At 45.4% G+C, this 21,317-nt stretch overlaps 2 protein-coding genes across 2 annotated transcripts in view; both read right to left on the minus strand.

Moving 5' to 3' along the window:
* The window catches only part of shisa4 (shisa family member 4), a 71,989-nt gene extending 68,597 nt beyond the window's left edge, over positions 1 to 3,392 (minus strand). The window contains exons 1-4 of the mRNA XM_076025250.1: positions 3,089 to 3,392; positions 1,295 to 1,472; positions 295 to 431; positions 9 to 200 (exon numbers count right to left, since the gene is read on the minus strand). Of these exons, the coding sequence (XP_075881365.1) occupies positions 9 to 200; positions 295 to 431; positions 1,295 to 1,472; positions 3,089 to 3,167 (586 nt within the window). The 5' untranslated portion in view covers positions 3,168 to 3,392. The remainder of the gene's footprint in view (positions 1 to 8; positions 201 to 294; positions 432 to 1,294; positions 1,473 to 3,088) is intronic.
* Positions 3,393 to 4,137: 745 nt separating this feature from the next.
* ipo9 (importin 9) lies at positions 4,138 to 21,053 on the minus strand. Its single transcript, XM_076025241.1, has 24 exons — positions 20,753 to 21,053; positions 17,736 to 17,797; positions 17,528 to 17,614; positions 17,232 to 17,433; positions 15,872 to 15,960; positions 15,659 to 15,745; positions 15,333 to 15,452; positions 15,038 to 15,138; positions 14,831 to 14,889; positions 14,589 to 14,740; positions 14,381 to 14,479; positions 11,882 to 11,988; positions 11,650 to 11,789; positions 11,323 to 11,485; positions 10,296 to 10,522; positions 10,052 to 10,200; positions 9,633 to 9,761; positions 8,265 to 8,540; positions 8,014 to 8,180; positions 7,086 to 7,219; positions 6,580 to 6,699; positions 6,288 to 6,407; positions 6,099 to 6,175; positions 4,138 to 4,970 (listed from the first exon to the last, which is right to left on the minus strand). Exons 1-24 carry the CDS (start codon positions 20,913 to 20,915, stop codon positions 4,860 to 4,862), a joined length of 3,141 nt encoding a protein of 1,046 aa, XP_075881356.1. The 5' UTR covers positions 20,916 to 21,053; the 3' UTR covers positions 4,138 to 4,859.
* Positions 21,054 to 21,317: the final 264 nt, after the last annotated feature.

Consider the following 21,317-nt stretch of genomic DNA (forward strand, 5'->3'; position numbering starts at 1 on the left):
ACTCTTACCTTGGCTGTACGCAGGGTCCATCATGTGTGGGGCGTACGGCCCGGCCTGCATCATGGGGTAGTGCGGGGGCATGCCGGGATACTGGGGCGCCATTGGATAACTCGGGTGAGGATACTCAGACGGCCCTAGCGGTTTTCCGTAGGCGTCGTACATGGGCTCTACTGGGTAACTGGACATGGGGATATGCTGGGCTGCAGGTCAAAAGAAATACACAGAGAGAGTTGTTATTGAGAGAGAGGGAAGATCGTTCCTGTGGACGTAGGTGAACACTGAGAGGAGACTCACCATCGAATGGTGTCCTGGCCCTCTGCTGCCGTCTCTGGTAGAGGTAGCAGCAGGAGCACATGAAGCAGCAGACCATGGTGGCGATGATGACCACGAAGAGGAGAATGGAGGAGGCGATGCCGGCTAAAGTAGTCGGGCTGCAGTGAAGAAGAGACAAGACATCACGCTACTCGTTGTGGAGGGATCTCCATACAGTGGACCGATGTAAAACTTAAAGGCACAGATGGATGATCTTATAAACCTAATGTCCAACTTGACCCCATTCCAATCCGATCACGTTATGAACTTACAGGATGGGTGGAAAAAAAAAGCACAGCACAGCTGCCGCACACTGCACTGGCATGCGTCAAATGAAGAGGAGAATTTTTCCACATGCATGAGGTATATGACAATTAGCGGGACTTTAACCTTTAACTCCAACCTTTCACCTTTTCACCCGCGCCCATTAAACTTCAGTTTGTCCGGACAGTATTGAATGATTTTCGTGACTTCCTGAGTTCAGCACTATCAGGATTTCCCAACTCTGCCTTTAAGCAGCACTGGAAAGTACAGAAGGCTGACGAGACAGAACTAATAATAACTAAAACTCTAAAGACAACAAAAAAGTATGCAATTAAGCATGGAGATGTGGCATTCAAGTGCGAAAAAAGCTCGTAAAAATGGCCTTTGCTTTCTGGAGTCTTAACCTTGATGAAATAAGTTAATGTAACTTGGTATGTACATACTTACTTCTGCTTACCGATACAAAAGCATTCCAGATATACCCATTTAAAATGTAACATCTGAATCGGAACTTTCCATCTCTTCCTTAGTAAGCATTTCTTTTTTTTTTTGCCAGCTAAAGCATCTTAAAGTTTTGCCTCGAGCAACTGAACGCTATTCATTTCTGCAGCTTCAGCCTTAAATTCTGAAACGTAAACTGTCACAAGGTCCCGGTGTGGAGTGAATCAGTAACAAAGTCACTGGCTGTGAACCGCGCAGCTGTAGCCGACGCCCCCACCTGAACTGGAAGAGCATGCATCGCTTCTGCTCGCGCTCTGTGATCATTTTGAAGGCGTCCAGGCAGCAGTAGCGCCGGTGGCAGTTCCCGCAGCAGAACGTGATGAGGGGGCAGTCGAAGCCGTTGTGCCAGGTGCCATTTTTGTCAACGTACCACAAGCAGTCCTCGTTCCCGCTGACTGGAAGACATGACACAAAGTAGGAGTAGTGCATATTAGTCAGTAATGAGGGGGGGGGGATCACAACCTTAACAAATAGGTTAAAGGAACAAATAGTAACGGAGATGCCACACAAAGAAGAGACAGTTTGTTTTCCTTTTACTCTGAAGTTAGTTTGTTTGCTTTTTTTTAAGTGGCTCATGACAAATGTCCAAAGGGAGATACCTTTCGTTTTGTATTAAAGTATATTACAAACTTACGAACATGCTTTTCCTTCTTTAAAACTCCAAGGCCAGAGTTTTTAAATGCTATGATTCAAATCGAACATATATTCAGCAAAGAAATGCTGCAGGACACATTTTCGGAACTTTTGCTGATGCCCCCCCCCCCCCATCAGTAAATCCTGAACAAACATTTCTTGCCAGCCACTGATCTCAGTAAATGTTTAATCTGCCTCTGTAATTCAATCACGGCAGCTCAAAGCAATGTATTTAATTACGCGGGTCATCTCGGCCGTTGTTTGCAAACACAGTGAACTTCTTTCTAAAGAACCTGAGACAAAACAAACGTTTACAAATGCCAGTAACGTGTAGGGCATTACAGTTCCTCTGTTGGACAAAAGGTGGAGCAGCAAAGAAGTCTTCCACAGAATTAAGGCAGTGCTACATTCCATCCCCATCAACAACAGCCAACTGGTTGCAAGCTTCTAAAAGTCACACCAATGTGAGGTTTTTTGTTTTTGTTTTTTTGTTTTTTTTGTTTTTTTTTAAAAAAAAGCTGTTTTTTTTTTAAAATCATTATTATTATTATTATTCGAGTTGATCTATCCTACATAAGATTACAATAATACTACCAAAATACTGAAGAAAGAACTTTCAAAAGCCGTGGAAGTTAGCTTTTCGACACAGACTTTACCTGGAGCTGTTGCGACTAATTTGGGATGACCTTCGTAGGCTGCCAAGAAATTACTTGGCCATTTCACACAGGCCATCATATCTATTAGCGTGTGTATTTTTATAATTTAACTTGAAACTTACAGTTTATATTTTACGGTTCTATTTATGTTAATTGAAAACATGGTTTCCCTTCACTTTGTGTGGACATCCTTCAAATAAGTTAAAACAGACTGACAATTGCGAAGCAACACAAAAAAGAGAACATTAAAAAAAAAACCAAAAACACACAAAACACTGAACATGTGAATTCGACACTTTGTGCGGCAGTATGGCGTGTTTATTTCCTATACTAAAGCCATTGGCATCCAAGGGGATTAAGAAAAAACATATTTAGACAAATTACGTGATGAACAAACGATTAAAAAAAACAATGATTAGATAGAGAGCGCTGAATGACGAAGGCACGCCAGTTGCCCGCGGCCCGTCGACGTTGCGGGCTCACAAGTTAGCGGCATCGTCACGCGTTATTCCCGCACGGACGCCGACAGGCAGCACCGTTTATTGCTCCCCCTCACCCCCGAAAGACGACAAAAAAACAAAAACAAAAACGGACGGTTAGCCCAGCGGCTAACCGAGCGGCTAGCTCAACGTACGAACGAACGAACAGTTCGGCCGTCCGTGCGTGCGTGCGTGAAGCTAGCTGGGCGCGCGGCCTGCACGCGCAGCTCGTTCTAATCTTACCGTGGGAAGCGCACAGGACGACGACGAGCAGCGCCAGAGTCGGCACCATCAGGGACATGTTCCCGGCCACGGAGCCCATTCTCCTGCACCGTTCGAAGCCCGGCGGAGAGGGTAGAGATTTTTTTTCTTTTTTTTTTGAAAGAGAAGGCGGTTGCACCGATAGTCGAGCTAACGCTCGGCCTCACCACATCGCCCAGACCCGAGAGAATGAGCAACGGGAGACGGGACGGCTGGGGAGAGATGCGTGTTTTTATCCGTCGAAATGACACATCGCGGCGGTGACGCCGTTCGCCTCGGACAAGAGGGATGTTGCCTTCAGGTGCTGCGCGGAAAATCAGACTAACCCATGGTGACAGATTGAACGCATTTTTTATTTTTTATTTTTTTTAAAAAAGGAAAAAATAAAATCCGTTCTATAATTGAACAGATCTCAGAAGAATTCAGTTGAGTGTTTCCCTTTTCGAAATATTTCATAGTTCTAACAATATAAGACTAAATGTTTGTATTTATTAGAGACATGAATGGGATTTTACTGTATGAGATTTGTTGCTAATGCGTCACTAGCATTATCATAATTTCACTGCAATAGCTCACCCAATTTTACGTAAATTACTCTGCGTAGTAATTGTAACTTCACTTCGAGATGGCAGTGCTTAGTTAGTTGAAAGGAGAAAATGCTGCATATCTGTATTTACGACTCATGAACGCACCACGTGAGTTGGGCGCACTTCTTTCCCATTAACCCGAAACGCACACCTTTACAAATCTTTTTTTTTTTTTATTATTTTTATTTTTTTACCATAAATCATGTTCGACTAAAAATTAAACTTCATCTTTTTTCAGCTTTTTGGTCAATTGTACAGGTGGTATGACTCTTTATTTCTTATAACTCCTCACCTTCGCAAACATGAAAACAAAAGTTATTTCTTAAAATAAACTAACTGCATGACGTGAAAACTTAATCTTGCTAAAATAGCTATAGAAAGAAAAATGCAAGAACACACTAAAGAGACACGTTTAAGAACATGTTTGTATTAGGAAAGAAAGAATTTGTGTGAAAACTTTTAATCTTTATTTAGAAATGTTTTCATTCCAACTTTTCAAAAATGGTACAAGGAATTGACGAGGCCGCTGTGACATCCCAGTACGGCCACCGTACCGAGACGTGACAGCCGGTCAACATGCTTTTATTTTCTGTCAGCAACAGTCTGAATCCTGTGGAATATAAAGCTGCAAAATGGCTCTCTGGATGGGTTTCCATTTTTTTTTTTTTTTGCCTTTAACACTTTTCCATTGATAGTCTCTTGGAAGTGACTTATGATTCATTTTAAATCTGTTACACAAGAAACACAAAAATAATGGGCTAAATTACAAATAGGCAAAATAGTCCTTTCATATATAATTCACCTGTTGCCTTGGCATGTCACCTCCATCCTCATGTCCATCACGAAGTTTGTCTAAAAATGGCGAGTGGTTTGGTGTTTTTAAAAAGCAGAACCTGGCCATCTAGCGCCCCTTTCTTCCTCTCTCGAAGTCAGTCCTTCCTTCGCATGTATGTAGAGATGAGGGGATTTGAGGCAAGTGCAAGTCCGTGCCCTTCGTCTTCCCTTCTCGTCAAAACCAAGAGGGTTTTTCTCCACCCCCCCCCACCATTCAGCTTCTTTTCATTTGCTGTGAATTTCACCACGAGAGCAGAAATGACGGGTCAACAGAAGGGAGGGCACTGGAGAATGGAGAGCATGAGCGTGTTGGGAAAGCAGCGTGGGGCGAGCTAGAGGCCGACTGACTGCAGAGTTTGTCTCTCTGAGTTGTTGAGGTGGCCTGAGAACATGCTGTAGCACGGCTGCTGGGCAAACTGAGTCAGGAAGTCTGTGAGGTAGGCCTGCGGAGGAGGGAACGAGGAAAGAAAAAACCACATCAGCGGACGAGATTGTGATGCACAAATCAGGTAGACAGTCGCGTCATGGCACGGAGGGGAACTCAGCTCACCGATCTGAGCTGATAAGAGTTGACAAACCAACCAACCTTCCAGGACGCTAATGTCGCTTTACTGTTGTAACACAATGGTGAAATGGAGACCTGCATGTGTGTGTTTCCACACCACCGACACACTTTCAAATCTGGCACAGCATTTAGTTTTTACGCAGTTTTTCCTGCGTTGCAATCACAGCTTGCAGGGTTTTTGTTTTTTTTTTCCCCCACTAACAAAAAACAAACAAACAAAAAAGACATTAAAGTCCTACATTTAACTCAAGCAGAGCTGCCTCAATAGTTGTTCATCAGAGGATAAAAGTGCAAACTGCAAGATTCATCCTTGAAGATGAACGCAAACAAGCTGGCACCATTTCAGCCTAAAGCCACTTTTTAATTGGAGCATCGTCTGATCTGATCTAACACTCTGAGACAGAAAACACTCTGGCGCTAGTGACGGGGCTCCGACTTGCAGCAGCAGGCTTTTTTTTTAAAGGGGTAACTCCTTCCTGATAGGCTTGAACATTCCTCACTGAACTTTTGTTTCGCCAAGATGAAGAGAGTTTAGAAATCCAAAATACAGCCATGATATTTTACATTTTTATATCCGGATGCAAATTATCGATTAATTTATTAATTGTTAGTTGATTGACCTTATCGATGCATTAACGATGAATTTATAAGCGGCGATTTTTCCTGAGAACCTAAATTTCACAATGTAAAATGTGTAAGGAACACATTATTTAGCCACTAAATAATGTTGTAATAATGTGTAATTTCACAATTATAACCCTGTGGCATTTTTTTGAAATGAATCGTGACAAATTTCGTTTAAATGAATCGATTAAATTCTTAATCGACAATTAATCGATAATTGATTAATTGTTAACATCCCTAGCATATGTATATATATATTTATTTATTACATTTTTGGTACATGCACAAAGTTGTTCCTAGCTGGGTTCCAGTTGTCTCGCATACATTTTTCCAACACGGATGTATGTCATATGGCAAAAATGCCATCGACAAGCCGACGTACCTGCAGATCAACCTGATAAATGGGGTCTTTCAAAGCGTCTGGGTCGTCCTCCTCGTCGTCCTCGTAATAATCGTCATCTGTGACAACACAGCAAACCAAGGAGTGGTCAGAGTAGAACACTGAGGGAGAGCACTTTGAACCGACTGCCAGTTACAAAAGACTGAGGGGCCAACTGGGTTCTGCTGGTACCGTATTTGTTGGATGCAATGAGATCAGAGAGAAGCTGCCCCGCGAGTCCTTCATCCTCGTCCTCATCTTCTCCGTCCTCCCCGTCCTCCACTTCGTTGTCCTCCCACATACCACTCGAGTCTGGCAAAATAAAAACAGCAAGTCTGGTTAAAAAAAAAAAATTCAAATGATTTCGCCCGTAGAAGCGAAGAGGAGTTAAAAAGGCACGGCAGGACAAACAAGAACCTGTTGTGCACCGCCTGAAACTGAGGCTGAGATGTGAGCTGGTGCGCCTGGGGTCGTGCAGACTCACCTTGGCTCCAGTCTGCTGCGTTGGCCCTGCTGGCGTTGGCCTCCATCACCGTCGACAGCTCATTGATGATCAACTTGAAGATCTTTACGAGCAGAGGAATATTGGTCCATCTCTCGGGGTCTGTGGAGGACAAACGTACCCATTAATATCTGCGACAATTTGTGACATCCCCACGCTCCAATTTACTGATATGAGATGGGAACTAAAAGTGTCTGACTGTCGGATGATGTTTCTGTCACTGAATTGTTTGCAATGCTGGTGACATATAGGGGGGAAAAACATCCAGAGTTTTTGAATATATAAAGGCAGTTTAAACAGAGTGTCCAACCCTAACCGGCCAGCAGATAATAAGACCGAACAGTGTACCAGACAGAGTTGCTTGGCAAAATTGTGAAAAAACATTAAGCAGCCCTGCTAATTCTTTTTTTTTTTTTTTTTTTTCTTTAAATCTTTAGGTCTTTCTGGTCAGATAATAACGGCGGTGATGGAGCGTTTGTGCGTCTTACTCTTGGCAGACTTGGAGCGTGTGCGGATGCCGTCCTCGGGACTGTAGATCTCCTCCCCCTTCACCATGATGTCCTGGAGGCGTTTGTCGTCGGCGTTGAGGCTGTGCTGCAGCAGCTTGCAGAGCGCCACCGTGCTGCAGCGCGAGGCAAACGGAGGCAAAAGTTGAAGACGCGTGAGCAAAAAGCGACAAACCGTGAGCAGAATGCGAGGGCAGTTTGATGACGTCACAAGTTAGTTTTAAAGGAGTTGCTTCACGTTGACATACTGTATGAAGCCATCTTTATCCACCCACAACCACTAAGATCTGCTCAAAAAGACACAGCAGAGAGGAATAGAATAAAATGTATTGTCATTGCTCCAGCTGCACAGAGGAGAACCAGAAGGACCTCCAGCGGCTATGGTGAGGGTGGCTGAGCTTGTTACTATATCACCCCCCCCACTCACTGACATTGACACTGGCCGACTGGAAAAGCTAGCAGTATTTCCAAAGATCACTCTCACCCTTGACCTTCTGTTGTCTCCTCCTCTGCCCTCTGGGAGAAGATCCAGGTCAATAGAAACCAAAACCAACAGATTTAACAGCTTCTGCCCACGAGCTGTTACTGCCATCACCCCCGCAGTTGCACTGTACCATCTGCTTGAGTTGCGTTTGGAATCTTTTACCGTTTTAATTTTTCTTTTAGATGGTGATAATGATCATGAAGATGTTTGCTGCTGCAACACTGGAGTTGACAAACTGTTTTTCATTGGGTTTTTTTTTTTGGAGCAATGGCAATTAATTTCTATTCAATTTCATTCTAAAAGTGGTGGCAGATCCTCTTGGAATAAGAGTGGGGGAAAAAAAAAAGTGAAATTGGCATCATGGAATGAATGGAAAAACAGTCGCCAACGCCCCTTCAACAGATTCCTGGGAGAAGGTGGACTGACCTGACTTTCCCCTCGTACTGGCCGTAAAAGAGGTGCTGGCGGCTCATCCACTCCGTCATGACGAACTCCAGGGCGGGTTTCCCCGTTGGGCCCGGAAGACTGCACAGGAACTCGAGGAGAGGTTCCAGTTGGGAGTGGACCAGGTGGGCGAACACCATGATCAGAGACTAAAACAGAGGGACGTCAGAGATTCACGTCGAGGATTTTCTGTTCATTTTTGCTGCTGCTGCTGCTCCTGCTGGTCTCCAAACCTGCATGACGCTGAGGGTCTCCGCCTGCTGCATCTTGCTGAGGATGGCTCGGAGGATCTGGTCCAGCTGCTCGCCGAGCTCCGTGCCCGCCCGGGAGATCAGCGTGGACACCAGGCGGCCCACGAAGGCAGCGGTGAACTCGGAGGTGCGCGGGTCCAGCAGCTGGTTGACCACCTGCATGACGTACCAGAGGCCGCTGTTGCCCTGCTCGTCCCGCCACTGGGCGATCTGCTCCAGGGACACGGACACGTACGCCCGCAGGCACTCGCCTCCGTTCTGGGGAGGAGGAAGGCGGGTTGCAGAGCCGGAGTCAGCAGCTGCGTTTCCATTGCAACGAGAAACTGAAAACTGAAGCTGAAACTAGCCGATGGCTAGCTAAGCAACCGTAGCAGGAACAGCCGGTGACAAAGCTAGTGAACGCCAGCTGCGTTTCCATTGCAGTTTTTCGCAATATAAAAGCAATATCTGAAATTTCGACAAAGCAGGTGTTTCCATTGAACGGTGTGAAGCGCATGAGCCGTACTTTTTGTAAAATTGCGTTCTTGTAACATTTTGCATTTTGGAGAAGCTATTCCAGTTGTCATTACTGCTGTTGCCGCCGTTATCATCAGGAGACGGTGACAAGTGAACTGGTCACGTGACCCTGAACATCACGTCTGGTGTAAATTCTAAAAAAAAAAAAAAAATGAAAAAGTGTTTCCATGACACTTTTGCGACCTCTTTATCGATACGTCTGAAAAACCACCTCATGATCGTCAAACCTCTGCGATATTTGAGAGGTCTTTCCAAGTTTAGGTGTTTCCATGACCAATTTTTTTGTCTTAATGAGTTTCTTTATCAGCTGTTAATGAATCATTTTTGGCTCATTTATCTGTCCCGGTGTCTATTTTTTGTACTTTGTTCCTTGCTCACAGTGTTTGTGTGATTGACTTTATATTTGATTTAATCTCTACTTTAGTGTCCTGGAGTGCTGTGTATGTGTTTACCATAATGACAGTAGCAAATGAAAAAAAGATTTCACCTCAGCTGGTAATTTTTTGAAACAGTATTGGAATGAAAGCATACAACAGTGAACTAAAGAGGAGAGAAGTTCTACCAGTTGTATAAATTGCACTGATGCAAGATGAACTCAAATGTTTAGAAGTTTGGTCATTAGACTTTCAGGTGATTTACTTCTCTGCCTGCTGTTAAAGCTGTTTGGCATGAACATGTATCATTTCAAATATCCTAAAAGCACATTTTATACACTGTCCATTTATTAATTGAAACTATTTTTATTTTGTTAATCAATAAAAATAACAAAGTCAACAGATGATGTGATTATCAATCGTCCGTTAGAGTCCCGGTATTTTGATTTGAAGGATTTACCTGCATGATGGTGTTGTCATCAGTGCGCAGGATACACTGTGCCACCACTGGGAACGCCTGACACACCAGCATCTCTGACAGCGGTGCTTTGGTGTTCCGGACGACGGTCGTCAGGATGTCAATGGACGTCTGGAGGCACAGAAGACGAAGATCAGCTTCTGTCATCAATACTGAATAAGAAATTATAAGACGAGAAAGGAAAGACGGAACAGAAACACCAAGGTCTGTCTGGCGTAGAAAAAGAGAATTTAATTAAAATACCACTAAAAGATCATTGTTAATGTTTGGAGATACATGTTGATGTACGTTAAAGGTCCTAAATCATCAAATGAGGTTGGGGGGGGACTCAAAACTAACACTAATTGAGTGACTTCAGAGCCTACAGGTGAGACTTCCTGTACACCTGTGTGTCTACTCACAGCACAGAGCCCAGTGGGAATCTTGTCGGGGGGAGCCTGCATGATGCTGACCAGCGTCGGGATGAGACGCATCTGCATGGGTCCTTGGCAGCCCTCGATCTGAGCCAGCTCCTTAAAGATGTCCTGGGCCAGAGACGCCACCACAGGGTCTGAGGAAGAACACAGAGGCAGAGGACTGATCTAGATGGACCTCAGCAGGAGGGGGAGGGGAGCAGTGGTGGGGGGGGTTCTGCTGCAGCTGTACCGTTGTTGTACTTGAGGAAGATGGCGATGGTGAGGGGGCAGATCTTGTTCTCGGCGCTGGTGGTGAAGGCCGGGTTGACGGTGCAGACGATGCACAGGGTCTCCATGACCAGGGTGAGCACCTCGGAGCTGAACTGGGCGGCCAGTTGGACCAGTCCCTCCAGGACGCTGGGGAGGAAGGGCTGCAGGACGTGGGTGCTCTCCGACAGCTTCAGCTGATCGCAATACCTGGAGAAACCCACCAAAGAGTGGCTGATGACTGAATGAACGGAGTCCAGACACCAAGGTGGCGTTCAGCGCGGCTCTGGATCGTCACTGTTTAGCACTGTGAACGCTGCATTCTGCTCACTAGAAGCTGTGTAGTTTGAATATGGAGAAGCTCTATCAGACATTAAAAAGGGTTCAGAGTTAGAAGAACAAGTCTTCAAAGCCTCGACATAATTCAGCATTTCAGAAAACACAAATTTAATATAGTAATAGCAGTGAGTTGGGTGGCCGATGGCTGTTAGCTGCTTGCTTAGCTACATGCTAACTTTAAGCATTTGAAGCTTCTCATTTATTGCACACGTGACAACATTTTATTGTATTTCACAGTTTATTTGGTTTAGCTCTAGTGTGTTGAACACTTAGTTCAGGGACCAATCAGATTGAGCCACTGCACTCTTAAAAGCTGTTGAAATATGCTTTTTTTTTTCATGTATTAGATGTGTAAAAAAGATAACTGTGTGGAGAAAATTAAGAGTAGGCCAGAAAGACTTTCAAGAGGACTAGAAATAAGGCTGTTGTTGTGTGACAGCGCAAGAAAACATTTTTCAAAATCTCCATATCGTGTAAAATTTGGCCAATGCTTTCTAGAAATGTGTTGCCGGGCTGTCAGAAATGAGAAAAGCCCTTCTTAGATTTCATTTGCTCGCTCCACTTTTCACAGTGTGCGCTGAATCATTTTTGTTCTTTTGAAATGGGCAGTGTGGAATGTGGGAGTCCGACTCTGGGACAAAGTCGGACAGTGGGCCGTCACTCCCGCTCACCCCCAGATGGCTCGGACCGCCGAGATGCGGACGGACGGCGGCTGGCTGTCGTGGAGGCCGCTGACGGTGGCCTGCAGGAACTGCTGGATGAGCTCCGGGGACATGGCGGCCGTGAAGCGACTGGCGGCCCACAGGGCTCGGCCCAGCAGGAACGGAGACGCCGCTGGACGGGTCGGGACGACAGGCAAAAAAAACAAAAAAACAAAAGAGGCGGCAGGTGAGATAACAAAAGCAAGGTCTCGGTTCGACGGGGTAATTTCATTTTTCATTTGAAATTGAAGGGGGGGGGGGGAGACGAGAGAGAAGGTCGGCTGCGCAGTCGCTCACCTGCCAAGTTGAGGTCGGCCAGGATGACCCCGGCCAGGAAGCCGTGCATGTCGAACTGGATGCGGCCGTTCTTCACGTTCTCCGTGATGATGGTCTTGACGGAGCCCAGCGACAGCATGCACGCCTCGTGGATCTTCCACCTGCGGTTCGGCACGAGAAGGTTTTGAGCGGCTGGTTGAGCAGCGAGAGCAAAGAGCAGGACGGCGGCGGCGGCGGCTCCGCCGTTCCTCACCAGTGCTCGTTGCCGCTGTTCTTGGCCTGCTCGGCCTCCTGCAGGTGCCTGGTGGACGCCGCCGCCAGCGCCACCGCGCTTTCGTTCTGGAACTCGGCGGCCACGGCCTGCAAAAAACACACACACACACACACACACACACACACACACACACACACACACACACACACACACACACACACACACACACACACACACACACACACACACACACACACACACACACACACACACACACACACAGGTCACATTGCATGTTCGGGGATAAACGACACAATTTAAATGTCCATTGTGTAAGATTTTTCAGGACACTGTCAAGCAAGCTTCCTTAAAGGTCCAGTGCGCAAAAATTGCCTTGCGTTATGATTTTTATTTTGGTAAAAGCTTTGCAAACTGCCCATTAGTAAATACAAGTACATTAATAAAAGTGTTTACTCGCAGTACAATGAAAGTAATTTGGTTTTCTTACCCGTAAGGTCCTTACACACTCGCAGCGAATTTCCAAGTAGCCAAAAAGCAGCCGTTATTTTTTCGCTTGTGTCAAATTCACCATGACCGAGAGGTTTATCATTTGTTCTCTCCTTCTGCAAACGTGATGCCAGTTGACGGCGCAGTCCCTCAAACTTTCCGACAGACATTCTAAACTCCACTGGGAAAAATTGGAGCTCCTGGATCGTCGTATTGAACTCACGCATTTTCTCCGTCAACAACAATACTGGCTGTACCCAAAGGTTTTTTTTTATTTTTTTTTATTATTTTTCTTTTTCAAGTCAACCATCACCAGGACATCATCGCTTGATGGATGCAGTCGATTCCATTGTTTCTCCTTCAGCACGAAAGAAAGAGCGCCGAACTTTATTCGCTAAGCGAATTTTATACGTGTTTTCGCCTCGCGCTAGGTGCGTACAGGAAGAATTTGCATTTTTGCGTTGTTTATTCGCGTCGCTTTGCCTATTGCCCGGTGTGTAAGGACCTTTAGAACGATATATATATATATTTAAGAACACACAGAGAGCAATCAGGGTCTTGCTCCGCCAGTTTTTTCAGGAAGCCCACCTGACAGCGGCCTAAATATGAAACGCGCTGACTCGCTGAGATGGCAACTAACTAGGAGCAAGACCCTTATTGCTCTATGTATATTCTTATATATATTGTTAGCCTAACAGCATAATTGCCTAAGTAATTTTTTTGGGCCAAATTGTGATATCTGAAAAAAACACCAATGTGCTTGCTAAAAAAACGTTTTCCGAAAACGTTCAAATATGACTGAGGCAACTATGCTATTAGGCTAACAATACATATGAGAACCATTCTAAGGGTAGGAAAACTTTAATTGCACTGCGACTATACACGTTCATTAACGTTCATGGGCAGTATGTGAAGCTTTCGCCAATACAAAAATCACAAATCGACCTTCAATGCGCCCTCGTCGTCTCCGCAAAGTGTTTCAGACGCGGCTGCGCCTTTCGCCCCTGTGCTCTGAAGCGCTTGGCAGAGAAAAGCACGAAGAAGAAGAAAAGTCCGTCTGCGGTTCCTCTGAAGGACTCGGCGGGTTTTGCTTGAACAGAGGCCTGGAGTGTTTTGCGAAGGCTGCGTGTGGGTGAAGAGAAGCACGGAGGCGTGTTTCTCTGGGACTGTGCCTGCACACTGCTGCTGCCCAGAAGGCACGACTGTCCTCCCACCCCTGCCAGACACTCACAATGGTTTTTATCTCATGCATTTTGCATTAAGGGAAAAAAAAAAAAAAAGTTGTTGAGAAAAATTGCTTTTTACTCGGCATTTGGTTTGTTTTCGCACAAACAGGGATTTCTACGCACGGACTCTTGAGTGCTGGTGGGAGGTGTTGCCCCTCGATGCGCTCGGGCGTCGCTCAGAATTTGAAAACTCACTTCAACACGCATTTTTTACAATAAAATAGTGCAACTGAATAAAAAAAAAAATTCAAAATCAGGATCTTGCAGCCCACTTCAAGTAAGGGTGTGTGTGTGTGTGTGTGTGTGTGGTTGAATAACAGTCTATACTAATGATGTTTATTCATGACATAATATGTAACCAAGGTTGTAGGGGGATAAATACTGTGGATGCAGAACATCTGCTGCCCACTCCAACGCTGCTGACTGCTGCAGTGATTTCCTTCCAGACAAGATGTTTGTGTTTGTTTAATGCCTCATTTCAGCCTGGTAACAATTTGATTTTTTTTGCACTTGTTTCGGCACCAATTTCCTGTGGAGATCCCGTAAAGTCTCTAAAAGTGATTTTTTCTTTATATAATGATTCATTGATTTGAAACTCAGCCTGATCGGTTTTACAGGAACAGAATCAGCTGAATAGGTTGAAATTGCTCACATGAAATGTGCACATTTAAGTCAAACAATCTTCTAAACTTGAATTGCTTGAATTGGATACATATGCAACTTCACTTCATCTTGCATGATATGATTTTCTTGCACTCATTTGAGAGACCAGGGCCTGACTGAGACTTGTGGGTTGGGATCTCACCATCAGCAGATCCTGAGCAGAAATCCTGACCGAGTACGAGAAAGTGTCATCGTCCTCGTCCTCCACAAACTGCTGAGGGTTCGCCGTCCACACTTTGATCTGAGGGAGCATTTGGCAGGGGCAGACAGTCAGTTCTGGTAGTAGAATGCGTGCACGCACTCGCCGGCGGCGCCAGTCTGAGCTGACGAGGGCGAGATAGCGTCCTCACCTGTTCCTCTGTGATCTGCATGTACAGGATGACGTAGTAGATGAGTTCAGGCAGGGCTTTCTTCACCGTGCTCTTGAACTTGTTGTTCTCCAGCAGCGTGTGGACAAAGTCAAAGATGCTGAACACCAAGTTCTCAAAGCCCAGGACTTCACCTGCGGTGCAAGGCATCAAAGAGAAGTTGGAGACCTGTGAACTCGAGTTTGAAGCCACTCAAGAAGCAGGACGAAGTCGATTCTGCTCACCGTCTGAATCCACCGGGTCGTCCACCTCCTCTGTGTAGTTGACTTCTGTTCTTACATAAGTGAACCATCTGTTAAGGAATCACGATGAGGTTCTCCTGGGGGTGTTTTGCTCGTCTCAGCTCAGAGCAGAGGTTCACCCACAAACCACAACCTTGTCATCAATTCTCTGGCGGCAGGAAGCAGCCGACACACTGTCGTAAAGGATATAAAGCTGCACTTTCTGTTAGCGTGTTCCATACAATCGGTAAGATCTGCTGCATGGAGGACACCATGGGCTTGGGAAAATTCTTCACCAACGCTGTGACTGCCTGGTGAAGAAAGAAAAGAAAGAAAAAGTTAAAGGTCCCATTTTATGAAAAGTCGTGAATGCTTTCGACTGGAGGTGCAAATCATCGATTAACTCATTAATCGTTAGTTGATTGACCTTATCGATTGATTAACGATTAATTGATAAGCTGTAGCGGCATGTTTCCAATCAGCTTGTCCACGTTTGGTTCCTCACCTTGAGGACTTCCATCTTCAGACCGCTGTCAGACGAGGGTCCATCAGGCATCTGCAGCCCTTGAACAAATGCTTCAGTAAACTGCTGCACGACAGGGAAGATCAAGGCCTTGGCTGCACCCTGCACGGGCAAGAAGGGTTGGAAGTTAAAACATGGCAACAGAACAACATCTGGACAGTGTATTTTTATTGGATCATCTTTGTCTTTTTTTTCTATGAATAAGATTGATTTGTTTTATTCTTAAATTTGATTAGTAATATAAATAAGAATGTTCACACATCTGACAAAAAAAAAAAAAAAAAATCTCATCATTTTGACTACTTCACCTTCTCAAGCTCCTCTATGGCACAGATGAGGTTGGCACAGGTGGTGAAGATCTCCACGGCTCTGGCCCGTGTGCGAATACTGTAAACCTGCAGCACCAGCATCAGATACACAATACAGCACGGAATCAGGAACACCGTGAGGGTTTGAGTGGCAGTGAGGGCATCGCCTGTCAGCAAAAAAACACCAGACTAAGGGGAGAGTGGCAGCGATACCTCAGCCATGGTGAAGATTTTGTACATTTCCGGTAAGATGACGGGGGCCACCAAAGGCATCTGAGTGTCCGTCACCTCCCGAGTAAACTCTGTCAACGACAAAAGGAGGGTTTAATACCGGGATTCTTTTTTTCTCTTAGGCAGAAATGTAAGCGATCATTTGCAATAAAGCAGAATTGATTAAAAAAAAAAGGGGAGAATGTGGTTGGACACAATTCTTGCTTTTAGGAAGAAATAAAGAATGTGTGACAACAGAATTTGAGGTTAATCTGGAACTTCAATTGAAGCATCAGGGGAAAAAAGGTCAAGTCACGTCTAAGAGTTCTAAGCTTTGAGATGAGTAGAACAAAACCTGCAAATGAAAAGACTGGACAAGCTGTTGGATAAATACTACTACTACTTCTTATTTTTTACTATTAGAGTAGCACAATAGTGTTGATTTACACTGTTTTTTTTTCTTCTTTATTTTGTTTTTGTCCTTAGCACTTTTTATCATGAAAAGTGCTTTATTACGGAAGCGTATTGCATTCACTTGGCAAAAAAATAAATGCATCTGTTTTTCAGTGTAATTATTTCTGTTTTTCGTGTTATTTTTTTTCCAGCCCAGTTTTTCGTGCTCATTTTTTTCTGCCCTGTTTTTCGTGCTAGTTATTTTCCGCCCCGTTTTTCGTGTCAATTTTTTTCCATCCTGTTTTTTTATTTTTTATTTTGAAATACCGCGAGAAAACAGTAGACGAGTGACTCTACGGCATGGATGTGCTCTACGGTGGTGACACGTAACCAGTCTGAATGCACTTCAAATGCATCATTTTGTATCCATGGAGCATGCCATATTTATCCAATTGATCCCGGAGAAACATTGCGATGTCGAGAATATCTGAATGGGCTTTCCTTCGAAACAACCGCAAAGTCCTCAGATGCCTACGTAAAGTTGATAAACTGATTGTAATGCCATCTATGTCACTTAAAGACAGGACTATTTCCCAGTGTCTCAAACCCATGTCAAAATAGAATTTGATTGAACTGAACAAGCTGGCCATGTTTGCTTCCATTATATGTAGCTCTCAATGAAAGAATGGAACTCGGGGAAAACAGGGCGGAAAGTTTTTTTTAACGAAAAACAGGGCGGAAAAACAGACATAATTACACTGAAAAACATTTTTTTTTATAATTTGCCCAGTGAATGCAATACGCTTCCGTACTTTATAAATAAAATGTTTTATTATTATATTATTATTATTATTATTATTATTCATAACAAAAACGACACAGGAGAAGCTAATTTCAGCTAAAAAAAAAAACAAAAACAGAGCGTGCGCATCTTTGGTGTGTGTGCACACGGCTCACTGTTGCTACAGACCTGTGAGAACCCTCATGGCCCCGTGCACAGCACTGACATCCCCGCTGACCAGCATCTCCATCAGCAGGGTGAAGAGCTGCGGCCAGGCCTCGGGCCAGTCCCAGTGGGCGATGGCCGACACGGCGTACGCCACGCTGGAGCGCACTTTGCTGATGGCCTCCCGCAGGCCGCCCGGGAGCAGCTCTCTGATGGCGGCTTTGGCCTGGCGTGCGGTGGGAGAGCGGACGGTTGGGTTCGATGACTCGATGATGAGTGGATACAGACTGCGGCGACGGAGAGCGAAAGCGAGAGCTCACCTGATCTGTGGTTTCAGGAGGTCGGAATTTCTCCGACTGGGAACACCAGTGAGTCTCCACATACTGCTTCAGGATGACCGACGCCAACTGCAAAACGGGAAGCCAGATGGTGAGTTTCATTGTGTTGCTACATATACTCTCAAACCCCCCACCCCCCCCGACCCCTCTCCACCTCCACGCCCCCAACCCGAAACTGGGTCGATCTCACCTGGCGGATTGCGAGCGCTCCCTGAGGTTCTACTGTCAGTTCTGCCAGGTGGACACCAAACTCTATGACACAGAGCACACCAGCAAATAATTGCACAAATGATACAGCAAATCTCAGCATATGTTACTGAGGTGGCACCATGTGAGTGGCAGCAAGTTACAGTAGCTCCCTTCTTTCTGTTTTCAGTTGGTGTTTTTAGCATTTATTTCCCTTTTTCTTGCCTTCAGTTTACACCCTGCAAATAGTTTCTTTTTTATTGCCTTATTTCTTTTAAGTAATATAATCCTTCATCTGTTTGCACTATACAGTTGCTGCTGTAATTATGTAAATTTCCCTACTGTGGGATTAATAAAGGCCTTCTTCTTCTTCTTAAAACGATGCAGAGAACAAAACAAGGGAAACACGGGCATTCATTAGATTTAAAAAAATGTGGTAAAGATGAAAATGGGGGGTGGGGGGAGTTTCAGTTTCATTCCAAGGTAAATTTTATTATAAGCGTTGTGGCAGTTTGAAGATACTATGTCTGCACTGAAATCACAAGCAAAATGTGACGCAAGTTCAAAAGCAGGACAGAAAAAAACCCAAAAACAAACATCATGTGCCACACGATGAGCAACAGCATTTGGTTCTGTGGGCTAAAAACACGAGAGTGAAGCCCGGAGCGATGGAACTGTGCTGGACCGTGTCCTGTCAGGCATGTGCAGAGATTAGCAGCCAGTTGAGGATCAGCTGTGAACCCGCTCTCCCTCGCCGGGTTTTCACTCTGAGCACCAGAAGACAATGTTAGTGCTGACAATCCTATAAAGTGGCAGCCTTAGAGAGGGGGCCAGCGGAAAGGACTGTCAGACAGACTGTACAATTAGCCCTTGACCAGGGGCGCGAGGATCACAGCGCAGACAATAGAAGAGGGCATAACCACTCCGTACTGTATGCACAGGATTTGCTGCCATAAAAGTGGGTTAGTGCACTGGGTCGCGCTGCCGCTCCACCGCCGGCCGTCATTAGATTTATTTTCAGATCTTGATTTTTCGACAGAGACTCCGGACAAGCAGGCGCACGTGATTAATTATCACAAAAAAAGACGACCAGCATGTTCAGCCCTCCGTGGTGGCTTCTGGCAGCTACAACTGAGTACTGACGCTTCGTCGCCATGAACAAACGAATGCAATGATTATTTGGTCATTTCATATAATATAAAGACGATAGCATTTCCTAATATACCTATTCCCAAAACGCTCCTTTCCAAGAAAAAGAAAACACAAAAGTTTATAAATTAAGAGCAACCAAAAGGGTAACGGCTGAAGCTCAAGCTCGTATAGTAGCAGTAACAACGGATACACTGTTGGACCTTCCGCTTGTTCGGAACAGGTCGGAAGAAAAACAAACAACAACGAGGAAATGATCTCAAAAGGGTGATTTCCACAAATCCTTGTTTTTACACAGACACTTCCTTACAAAGAAATGAGGGCAAGTAACATAAAGTATGGATAGGCTTTTTATTTCTGGGGAGGTCAGTGGTGAGAGACACTCAGCTATCAATTTGATCCAAACGAGGGATGTTAACAATTAAATGGTTATCGATTAATTGTTGTTGAAGAATTTAATCGATTACATTAAAATAGTAGCATTAACTGAACATGTTTTACACAGTTAGTTAATATCATTATAACAGTGTAATAGGAGGAAAGAGCAATTCACCTCGATCTGCAATGGCCATAATATACCTAGAACTTTTAAACAACTTTTTTTTTTTTTTTTTTTAAGTTGAAATGTGACCCATTATAAGTCAACTTAAAGTCGGTGGATAAATGTTTTGGGTGTTTTTGCTGTTCTCTAACGTGACAATGGGTCACATTGGACACTTCACATTATTTAAGGGTTAAACAATGAGTTCCTTACACATTTGTCATTGCGAAATTTAGGCTCTCAGGAGAAATTGCAGATCGATCGATAAGGTCAATCAACTAACGATTAATGAATCATTCGTTAATCGATCAATCGGGTCTATCAACTAATGATTAATCGATCATTTGCATCCCTAATCCAAATATACACAATCCCTTCAGTTGTCGACCAAAGTTTTGTGTCTCTGAACTCTTGTGACTGCATGGTAGTGATGGTAGTGGTGTTGGTGGTGAGGGTGGACGTGGGGGTCCGGAGGGCGGAGGGAGACATCTTCGCGGGAAAACCTGTCATCTTAGGCTGTGGGCTGCCATCGGGATGGCGACCCTGACACAGCTTGATAGCAACAGATGGCAATCTTCTTTTTGGTCCGCGCTCATCGTTGAGTGGCTTTTTCAATTATTTGACTGCAGTGCGCTCGACACCAGTGGCTCCCTTAACCAGTTAGTAAAAGTTTAAGTCGAGTTTTTAGACTATCCTTCTCTTTACATCAAGTTCTCTCACACACAGAAAGCCACGTGAGGGGCGAAGTACGTACAACAGCCTCTATTTTACACAGTATATGTTCACCAGGGTATTTAATAGTGTGTGAATACTCGTGAAAGCGTCTACCCAGTTCCGGTGCAGTTGGGCCGGGGGGGGTGTCCTGCACTATCCATGTGCACCAAGTCCCTCACTCAGCAGCTAAAGCAACGTCACCCACATGCGGGAAACGTTCCGACTTCCGTGACGCCGTCGGTAGGGAGCCAGAGGAGACAAAAACACGAACCCCTAAGCACGGACGATGTGTGTGTTTTTAAAAAATGAGCTACTGAGCTAACTTGGCACAACTTGTAGGGGCCTAAATGTAGCTACCGGGAGCCGAGCTCGGTTCTCCCCTCCCTCCCTCCCTCCCTTTCCGACCCAGAGCTAGCGGTGCGGGTGTTAGCTACTGGAGCACCACCACCTAGCAGTGTAAAGAGCCGTCCCGCACCGCTGTCCGTCCCCGCACAAGGCCCCCCTCTGGTCCCGGCTGGTTAATGAGTGACAGCACCGGGCCGGCAGCTAGCCAGCCACCGGGCCACCGCGTCAAACAGCAGCTCAGACCGCGGGGCTGCCGCTCCGTCCGCACTCACCCTCTGTCACTTCCAGCACTTTAATCTGCTCCTCGGCGGCGGCGCGCACTTCTTGAACCGGGGACAGAATGGCCGTCAGCGTCTCCACCAGAGCCTCTTTCAGCCCCTGCTGAACCTGGCCGGACGGCGGACCGGACCGAGCACCGTGATCCGCCGCACTCATGCCTGCTGTGCTTATAGCCGCCCGCAGCCCCGAGAAAGAGATCCAGTCCACGCAGCCACAGCAGCAGCAGAAGCAGCGGCAGGCAGCCGGGAGGAGCACAGAGCCACGGGTAGACGGCCGAAGCGCGCCAATGCATGGAAACCAGGAGGCGGGGCTTCACATCAGGAAGCACATTTCGTCGTCCGGTTCGGCCCACGTGTTTTTTTTGAATGATGTTTTCTGTTTGGGGGGACTGTGGCGCCCTCTTGCGGAGAGGGGGATAATACTGCTCCTCCACGAGAGCCCAAATCTGAGTCAATATAATATCGTCTCTATTATATTCGTCTCTATCGTCTACGGAAGCGTATTGCTGCCATACTAGAAAATACGGACAAATTATGATATGAATAATTTAAACGTTAA

This window comes from Nelusetta ayraudi, unplaced genomic scaffold, assembly GCF_046127955.1.
Source record: "Nelusetta ayraudi isolate G7.1 ecotype Tasmania unplaced genomic scaffold, CSIRO-AGI_Nayr_v1 ptg000017l, whole genome shotgun sequence".
Classification (NCBI taxonomy): Eukaryota; Metazoa; Chordata; class Actinopteri; order Tetraodontiformes; family Monacanthidae; genus Nelusetta; species Nelusetta ayraudi.